The sequence below is a fragment of the Larimichthys crocea genome, chromosome X (assembly GCF_000972845.2).
Source record: "Larimichthys crocea isolate SSNF chromosome X, L_crocea_2.0, whole genome shotgun sequence".
Classification (NCBI taxonomy): domain Eukaryota; kingdom Metazoa; phylum Chordata; class Actinopteri; family Sciaenidae; genus Larimichthys; species Larimichthys crocea.
The window spans coordinates 28,508,765-28,518,459 of NC_040020.1; the positions used below are offsets into that span (position 1 = coordinate 28,508,765).

The 9,695-nt window shown below is 38.1% G+C and overlaps 1 protein-coding gene and 1 long non-coding RNA gene across 2 annotated transcripts; both read left to right on the top strand.

Annotated features, from left to right (window-relative positions):
* Nucleotides 1–461: 461 nt before the first annotated feature.
* Nucleotides 462–2,080, top strand: LOC104927309 (GTP-binding protein Rhes). The gene has a single exon (XM_010741352.3). The coding sequence runs from the start codon at nucleotides 659–661 to the stop codon at nucleotides 1,283–1,285; it is 627 nt and encodes a 208-aa protein (XP_010739654.1). The 5' UTR covers nucleotides 462–658; the 3' UTR covers nucleotides 1,286–2,080.
* Nucleotides 2,081–3,700: 1,620 nt separating this feature from the next.
* LOC109140464 (uncharacterized) lies at nucleotides 3,701–5,241 on the top strand. The gene is made up of 2 exons (XR_002042478.1): nucleotides 3,701–3,755; nucleotides 4,907–5,241. It is a non-coding gene; the product is annotated as an uncharacterized LOC109140464 (long non-coding RNA).
* Nucleotides 5,242–9,695: the final 4,454 nt, after the last annotated feature.

A 9,695-nucleotide genomic window follows, 5' to 3' on the forward strand; every position in this document is an offset into this window, starting at 1 on the left:
AAGGTTTGTTTATTTATGGGATTATCCTGTCGTATAGAAAGGTTCACAGTGTTCATTAATCAATTACAACAGTGGATTTGACTCTGTTAGCTGCTGAAAGACAATATAAATAGAACTGGTTATTTAAAGCGATTGCCTGATATTTGCCTCCCTATTTTAGCAAAACAATGATGGGCAAATTATGTTTTTCCTCTAAAATACTCTGTGACCGTCTGACATTATGATCAGGACCCTGCCCGATCATTTTCCATGCCCTGCTTGCTGTTTATTCATTTTCAGATATTGCCTCCTTTCTCCATACACACTGATTTACATGCTCTGCTATCATTGGTTGCCTGGATGTTACACTTCAACAGGCTGCCTTCTGCTGATTGGTTGCTACTGCAGGAGGGCATGGACGCTCTCACCAAAACAGGCATAAAAGGCAGTGTGTTTGAGATCAGAGTCAAAGCATCCAATAAGGTACTTTGAGGAGCTTTGACAGAGAGCTGCTGCCAGCTTACCTAAACTGGGAGGTGGAGAAAGAAAAGAAGCTCAAGGAGAAGACACGAGAAGATTTTATTTTAAATTAGAAGTCAGTGACAGGTGAAATTTGCAGTTTTACAGCAACTGAGACAGTTCTTGGGACATTTGCTTTGCTCATTGTAATCCCCCCAGCATGTCTCTGGAAGTTAAGAAGAAGACCCAGGTACGTTTTGTGTTTCTTGGGGCAGCAGGAGTGGGCAAGACAGCCCTGATCCAACGTTTCCTCCAAGATACATTTGAGCCCAAACACCGGCGCACAGTGGAAGAGCTGCACAGCAAAGAGTATGACATTGGTGGGGTCAAGATCACAGTAGAAATCCTGGACACCAGTGGCAGCTACTCCTTCCCGGCCATGCGCAAGCTCTCCATCCAAAACAGCGATGCCTTTGCACTGGTGTACGCCGTGGATGACCCAGAGTCACTGGAGGCTGTCAAGAGCCTCCGAGATGAGATTCTGGAGATCAAGGAAGACAAGTACACACCAATTGTGGTGGTGGGGAACAAGGTAGACCGAGAACAGGAGCGTCAGGTATCCAATGAGGACGTGCTGTCAACTGTAGAGATGGATTGGAACAACAGTTACCTGGAAGCTTCAGCAAAGGAGAACGCCAACGTGGTGGAGGTGTTCAAGGAGCTCCTGCAGCAGGCAAACCTTCCCAGTCGTCTCAGCCCGGCGCTGCGCAGACGCAGGGAGACCTTTCCAAAAGATACCAACTTCCGGCCACCCATGAACAAGACCAACAGCTGCATTCTGTCATAACAGGAGGCAGAAGAAGATAATGTTTTGTTTCATGAGGCGACAAGAGATGAGAGCGTGGAGGGTATGTTGTGCTGCTGGACACAGAGAAAGAGCAGAGAGGAAAGCCTGCCTGACTTCAGTCAGCGGGGTGTAAAGTGAAGAGCTGCCTGACTGAGATAAGTGATTCTGGACACACAAAGACACTTCAGGGTTCACAACTGAGGGGAAAAGAAACTGAGAGGTGAAGTGAGACTGAACTTGAACAGACTGCCAGTGGAAAGAAGGAAGATGCATTAACTACACAGTTGTTTACTCAATGTAATGTTGTTGCTGCTTTGGTGACATGCTGCTGGTGTTTAGATCAATGTATAGCTTTTGGATTTAAAATTAAAATGTTCACTTGCATCAAAATATTAAGACTGTTGATAACAGATTGTTTACTGAGAGAAAGTGTGTGTGTATATAATGTGCAAAAGTTGTATGTCTCATGTAAATTGTTTTAATTTGATAATTCACTTGTAGCACATCATGTTTACAATTTTTGTATTGAATTTCAATTTTACATTGGGCATGACATTATTCTTATGTTTGTTTGTTTTTTTAAAAAGTGGTGAAATGCAAATGTAAACCGTAAATGCACTTTTCATTTTGAAATGACAATTCAAAATTATTGTTTTTTTTTAGCTTGTTTTTTTTCTTCTTTTCTATAAGTTAGAGTTTTTTTTATTATGGCATATTCTCACAAATGTCATGTTGCTCATCATTTGACAAATGTAAGTGGAATGTGGTTCTAAATGTGTAATAAAAGACGTAAGCACACGAAAGTGATCTTTGTTGTGTGAAATCTTTCATCTTGCATACATGCTACAGATAGATGTATAGTTTATGTATTAGTTGCCGAGAAGCAAGTTCACTTTTAAGGAAATAATTATGTAAGGGAGTAAAATTAAATTTAAAAAAGCAAACAATAAATCAGTCATTAATTACATGAATGTTAAAATAATGCCTTTAAGGAAATATAAATAAATGGACACATACGCACATCACAGATAAAACACGTGAAAAATGTTGCAAAAATAGTACGTTATAGCTACAGTATATAGTACTGTATTGTAGGACTGCAATTATTTTCACTATTATTTAGTTCATTTTACAATCATTGATTTAAACATTATATTCAATATCCTTCCCCCATCCTGATTTTTCAACACATTTGAGAGCAGAGTTCTTAACAGGGTCATAAAACCTCACAAGTGCAGCACTCAGATCTGTCACTTTCAGTATAATGCTTATTATAGAGCAATCCGATTTTTCCAGACGACGATATTCTGATGTCCTTTCTGGCAGAATGAGAAAGGATGGGAAGATCAAACTGTAAAACATAAAGCAGTGAAAATGCAATGCATGCATAACAGAATGGTGAATACTGATTGTTTCTGTTGTGTCTGAGTATGTTTGTTTTTTGCCTTTGCAGCTCTTGGTGCATTTCATTCAAAATGTGACAAAATAATGTCAACAAGTGCCAGTAGAAAGTATTCCCTCTGTTCCACTTTCTGTTCATACCCTAGAGTATTTTAAGATCTCTGTCGCCATCTGTTGATAAGAAACACCCAGTACACTCACTGAAACTAGTAACAGCGCAGTGTATGTGCACCTTTAAATTTAAATACCCGAATGATGTTTGAATCTACAACCTTAAAATTACATATGAGGTCAAATCTCAGGGTGTTTTTGTAATTTAATGTTCAAGTGTCCCGACATAAAACTTCACTGCATTGTTTCTATCCTTTTAAATGTCACCAGTGTTCTGATAACCAACTAAATGTGCACTGCACTGATATTGTTGTCCATCATCAGTTTGGAGTGACTGGGTTGACTTACAGCATGTACACAATGAAGCCTGGCTGTTCTGAACAATGAAACACACTTTAGTGTGCAGTATTGGTTCTCAAACTGGGGTGTGTATAACCAGGAGAAACATCAGTGGAACAAAGTTGAAAGTGCACTGGTGCTCATTTCACTGAGATCCTTTGTTATTAGCTGCTTACCCAGTTATTAGTCAACACGTTTCATATCTCTGAAAGATGAGAGCAAGTGTGACATCCCAAATAATGAGGACTGGTTCCAGGCTAGAGTGGAGATCAGTCAAAGTTAGTGAACTGAAAACAATTTGAATACTAAACTCCTGTTCAACCGGCTAACAAAATGAACCACTATACAGTTCCTGAAATAGCTGTGCACGGTTCCCCTAAATGCAACAGAGTTGAGACAGTTGAAGTGTTCAGGTCCGAGCCCCCCCCCACACACACACACGCACACACTCCACTGCATCAGATTAGACTGAACCAAGTTTCCTGTTTTAATTTGAGGAAGTGGCCGAGTAAACGTTTGCAGGCAGTTCCTCTTTCAGTCCACATTTAAACATTCTTCCGTACTCTGCTCTTGTTCATTTGCAAACGGAGGGAGGTCTAGCAGCTTCACAGTCTCACAGGTGTGTGGATTTGCCATCTCGTAACTCAGAGATCTACTTTCATTTAGATTTCATTCATTTCTATTATTTTTGAGATATTTGAGGATTTCTGGATAGCCATTTCATGTACACTATCTTTACTTTAGTACTACTTTTTACTAACATATAATGGTTAGATTTTTGTTGCAGTGAGGTGGGCTATTCATACATTTAGGATTCATGTTCTCTGATGTCTTCGCCCCTGGACTTGGTCAAAGCTCCTCAGCAGATGAATGTGACTCTGAGGCGTTTGGAACAAGTTCAGGGTCCTGGACAGAACACAGAAAGATTATAAATAGAGTTAAATGAAATGTCAGCAGTATGTGTATTGTCTGTTTTTAAATGATGCTGTATTTTAGTCTATTCAGATGACTACAGTGTAGGTTTTATGTTTGTAGGTTTGTTTTCTTCCTCTGTAGAAGAAGTAAAAATAACTGACGAATGTGTCACACATATTTTTACTCTGACTGAGACTCTATAGGTCATGGGCCAATGTGTGAGTTAGACTTGTGAATTAGTCACCTTTAGAAATTATTATTTTTAAAAGGGAAGGATATGTTTACAATTGAGATTACATTTGGAAATTATTATTTCTATCTACCACTGAATTATTTTAGGAGGCAAAAAAAAATGCTAATTTAATTTCCGTGTTAGATATATCCCACATGTAGCAGATTTATTGCAAAATAAATAAATAAGTCAAGGAACATTACAAGAATCAAATCCCAGTTTTAATGTTTAATATACTGCAACCATAAAATGACACCTCATGCAATGCAGAGCTCTTTCATCTAACTTTAGCTGTAATTTGACATGTCATGCTTTTATATGCTCCAAAAGACAAGCGGCCTCAGCTATGACTGAAACTGCTACTGAAACTTAAGATTCAGGTGTGAAGTCACTGTACTGTGTATTTGTGAGTTCAGTTGCAGAACTCACACTTATAATGCAAACTATATGTGTACTTATTAATACCAGCTGTCATACTGTGCTACAATCATCCAGTTACTCAAGCAGCAAAGCATATATTAGTTCAGTGAAACAGTTTGTATTGTTTGTACAGTCCCGCTATATAACTTATAAGAGGAATGAAGTGTGTGTGCTTGGTAATGCTCTGGTGTGTGTTACTCCAGTCATCCACAGTGATGTTGCGGTTATGAAAAGCCAAGGACTCTCTGATGAGAATGCACCAGATGACCTCAGCAAAGATCATACTGACATCCACAGTCTTGATTTCTGGACACTGCTGCTTCTGCACCACATGATGCACACTGTGGGTCAACACCAGCTGGAGGTGCAATACAGCAACCTTAATTGTTTCAGTCTTCTATGACTATAGGGACTTTGTTGCTCTGAGTATAGGCTTTCACTGTAACATCTTCTCAAGTTAAAATCGAAATCCAGCTAAATTAAGTTCAAGTCTGTCTGTCATCAGGAAAATAATCTATTAAAATGTATTTTTGTGTCATGAGTGAGTTTTTTTGTTTGTTTGCTTGTTTGTTTTTCATAAAGACAAACCAATGTAAGCACAAGCACAAGATATATGCAGATGTGATTATTCATTTTTTGAGGAGGAGAGCAGGTCTGATGACGTGGGATTGGTTTACACTGAAGCTTTTGCTGAAAACACATTTGACATACATTTCCCATGCACCTTTGAATTTTAACTGAAGTGACAAGATAGGATGAGAAAGATACGTTTACCATGCACACAGGATCTTAACTCATCCATAGCAGAATCATGGTGCATCTGCAGACAGCAGGCCATGTGTAGCTATGACTAACATGAATCTGATATATATACCAAAAGCACCATATACTTAGCCTTGCTGTGATATTTTGTGGTAATCTCTCCCTTATGAAAACACGCCTATGGACTGATAGTTTCGCTGCAATGAGACGTACATGGACCAGAAATACTGCAAATACTTGGTTTTCACTGCCTAATCCATCATTGCTACCTAAACTTTATCACACCAGTGTCCATGGAAATTTATTTTAATGTTAGTAAGAGTTTTTTTTCTTTCCCTAGCATGACATAGAGATATACTGTCATTTACACCTATTATAGGAAAATGTACTCACTTTAATTCTTAAATGTCCACATGTGAAATCAAATGTGAGCCTTAATTAACTCATCGTGTCATTCCATGCAGTGAAGCATAAACAATCAACAGGAGGCACAAGCATAAAGATCACACCTGGGAGCTCTAACCCAGAGAAAGAGACATGATGTCTGCTGCCTGCATTGGCAAAAAATATGATGGTACATGCTACATATAATACTAATACACAATTAAGACATACAACAGACAGATGAAACATTACAGAGCACTTGGTGATATTCAAAACATCCAAATTCCATGATTTTTACAAAAAGGAGGAGGTTTTAAATCCCAGAGCAGCTGGTAAAAAGCCTTTCTGTACCATGAATTTGCATTTCATGTAATCAATGCAAAGGCAGAAAAAGAGAGGGGGCTGAAATAAGTGTGATTCAGCTCCAGCTGGAAGAAAAGACATTTGGGAGTCAAGAGGGGGGAGAAGAAGAAAATGGATCTGTATACTCAGTACAAAAAACTGCATACCCTCCTGTGAACTGTGGTTATTTTTCAGAGCATGCCTTTTCATCAGAGCAAATTGAAAAAACTGTTTAACAAGGACAAACTGAAGACTCATCTGGTAAAACATCTGGGAAACAGACCACGGCGTTAGGGTTCTCTTCAGTTTTTGGGATATTTATTTTAAACTCTATTCATTGACACACTTATCCATATGAAGATAACTGCTATATGCCACTGTGCAAGCTATGACATACAAAGTTTACATGCCATATGTTCTCAAACACATCCACACCGACCATAAAAAGCATTGAACTTGTGAGGGCAATTTATTATTAGGAGTGATTTGAGGGAAAATGTGTCAGCCATAAAGCAAAACCTGTAGATTTAAGGTTTTGATACATATAATCTAATAATATATATACAGTATAATATATATAATATATAGTGTATTATTAAAAGACTGGAGAAAAAAATCAAAACATTCACAAAAAGCACAAACATTCACAAAGTTGACAGTCATATCAACATTTAGTGCAACAATCAAGTCGCATCAAGTCAAACTCGGGCCCAGGCGTTAATGCAGCGGTGCCTTGGGCAGAACATAACAGTGATAAAGAATGAACTTGATGGCTCTTTTTACACCACAAATAAGTAAAAGCCTGGCTTGGTGACAGTGGAAGGCTCTGCCAGTACAGTCAGCAAGGGTTTGTTTGGCTGGACGCTGCCAGTCAGCACTGAATACGGGTTATGGCAACACAGATCAGGATACATTAACGCACACATATGGAGGTGAATCATGGAGTTAGGCTGCTCTTTGCTCGCTTACTTCCTGTTGACTCTCCATTCCAAGTGCACCCACATTTTAAATGAACGATGAGAGATAACATGTACTTAAATATTTGATTACGAGCCTCTATTTGAGCTATTTATTTTCTGAACTGAGATATGCTAATACAGTTTGACTGATAATGAGTGTCATTCTACTGCAACTCAATACAGCTTCATTTCACAGGAAGCTTTCTGTAGTAACAGGACCTGCACCAAATAGTTTATCATGTAATAAACTCTTAGCTCACATCCAGCACAAGTATGCATAATTGCATAAAACATATCAACACAGATCAACGCTGGAGAGAAAACTGTTTTAGTGAGCATGTGAATGTCCAAAATATTTAACGGAGCAACTGAGACTGAAGAAGTTTGGCCTCAGGAAAGTGCTCTAATCTGTTAGTGTCTAAATCAGGTGATATTGTGCTACGCTTCCCTGAATCACAATTCAATTAAGAAAAAAGCAAAAATGGAGCTCTATGAATAGCCAGGAAGATACACAACAAACAAGAATAGAAAGAATAGAAAGTTCCTTCTTCTCTGCACAATTTTCTTGGAAGATACAGATTGGGCAAATGTCAGTAGTGTTTGACTTGAGATCAAACTTTATTTCAGTAGTTAAATTGTGAAATTTAAAAAGAAGAAAGAACTAATCTCTGACAATATTTAACACTAATTCTGTAATATACACTGAAAATGTTTGTCTAACATATGTGTCATTACAAATTAAACTGAAAGACTGTACTAGTAGGCAGATAATAAATCTACACAGCAACCTAACAATGTGTTTCTCATCACTTTCTGAATTTCCTTGTCTGTGGCCTCAGCCCCATCACCACTGGTTCCTACTGGAGATGTAAATTAGTTAAGCGATTTCCTCAAAAAGCTGGGCACGGTAGTTCATAGCAAACATTACTCAAACCAAAGTAAACACTGTATCTCTTGGGGACTATTTTACGTTGTGGATTTATACACATTCCACAAACAATGATCACATCATTGAGAAGAAATTTAGATGATTTATTATTGAGCTTTAACTATTCTTCAGTATGTTGCTGCCTTGTGGGGAGGCTTTAGTGGGGACCTCACCAGGCCCCGGTGACCCTAATACAGATGAAGGATACAGAAATGATAGGTGAATTAAATAACGCCAGCCTCGCCAAACTAATCATACGTGTATAAAGCTTGTGGCGTTTGAGTCTTTTATGGTTTTATTATATCACAGTGTTCCCTTTGTGCCCCTTATTTTAAGGATAGGTGTTTGGAACAAATCTTTCAGTAGCAGTGAAGGTTGATTCACAAATAAAGTAACATTTATTTTGGCAGCTGTCAGATTTCTACACCATCATCTATCAATATACAGAGCCAGAGCCATTCATCCTCGAGGGGCCCATAGCCACAAGGAAATCTATTTCAAATAAAGACACACAGAAAACTACTATTAATTGACTTTCTCTGTTTAAAGGACAGATCTGGGACTTAGAAAATACTGTTCTTCAAAAAAAAAACAAAAAAAACAGCAAAATAACAAGGCCAGTATGTCATTTTGCCAGTCTGAAGAAGAATGAACACAAATACAGAGAGGAAGAGGAACAACTAGAGCGACAGAAGACAAATTACAAACAATAGCACATTTAGTACATTGTTATGGAAGTTCTGAACAGAAATAAAAACAGCCTGTAAATAAAGATCTTTAGCTGTAAAAGAATGCTTTGAAATTAATGGCCATGGCATTCTTATAGTGTAAAATGGTGTACAACTGTGTCTTTGCATTTTACATGTCAGAGCTGAACTTTTGGTTCAGTCCAATAAGCAACACCATCTGGTCATTATTATCATCACAAGGCAGCATGGCTGTGAATACCATACACAAAAGATGTCTGGGATATGAGGCATAATAGCAAATGTACACAAGAAGGTGCTCAGAGACAATTGATTTTTCATTTAATATTAAGTCCTTAATGATGCTGATGAGAGTGACTTGTAGGGTGTTCAGTTTTTACTTTATCTACTTTTTTTTGTGGTTACAATCTGCAACTACACCACCAGATGTCGCTAAATCCTACACACTAATACTACACACCTTTAAAGAAACATTTTGTAACTCTGTGTCCCATGCGCAGAGTGGGGCCTATGTACCTTTGTGCTCCATGTACACCACAAGAAGTATATAGCACTTTAAGGCACTAAGTCACACACCACCAACTATTTCTCTTATTTTAGTGAAACTGGATCATATTTTATGGAGAAAATGTTTTCTGATCTGCTGTCATTGGTTGCCTGGATGTTTCACTTCAACGGGCTGCCTTCAGGCGATTGGTTGAAGATGCTCAAGAAACTGCCAAAGGGAAAACATTTTAGTAAAGTAGAAGTCAGTGACTGGAAATAAACAGGATATCCATTACCGGGGTCAACTTGGGTGTTTACAAAGTTTAGCTTCCACCTTTAAAAATCAACATGACAGTTCTACTAATAATTTTGTCTTAAAACAAATTAAAATATTTGTGTTATTTCAGATGCAAACACACACAAA

What these genes read in the sequence shown, in the direction of transcription:
- LOC104927309 (XM_010741352.3), top strand. Translation starts at nt 659, where the DNA reads ATGTCTCTGGAAGTTAAGAAGAAGACCCAGGTACGTTTTGTGTTTCTT.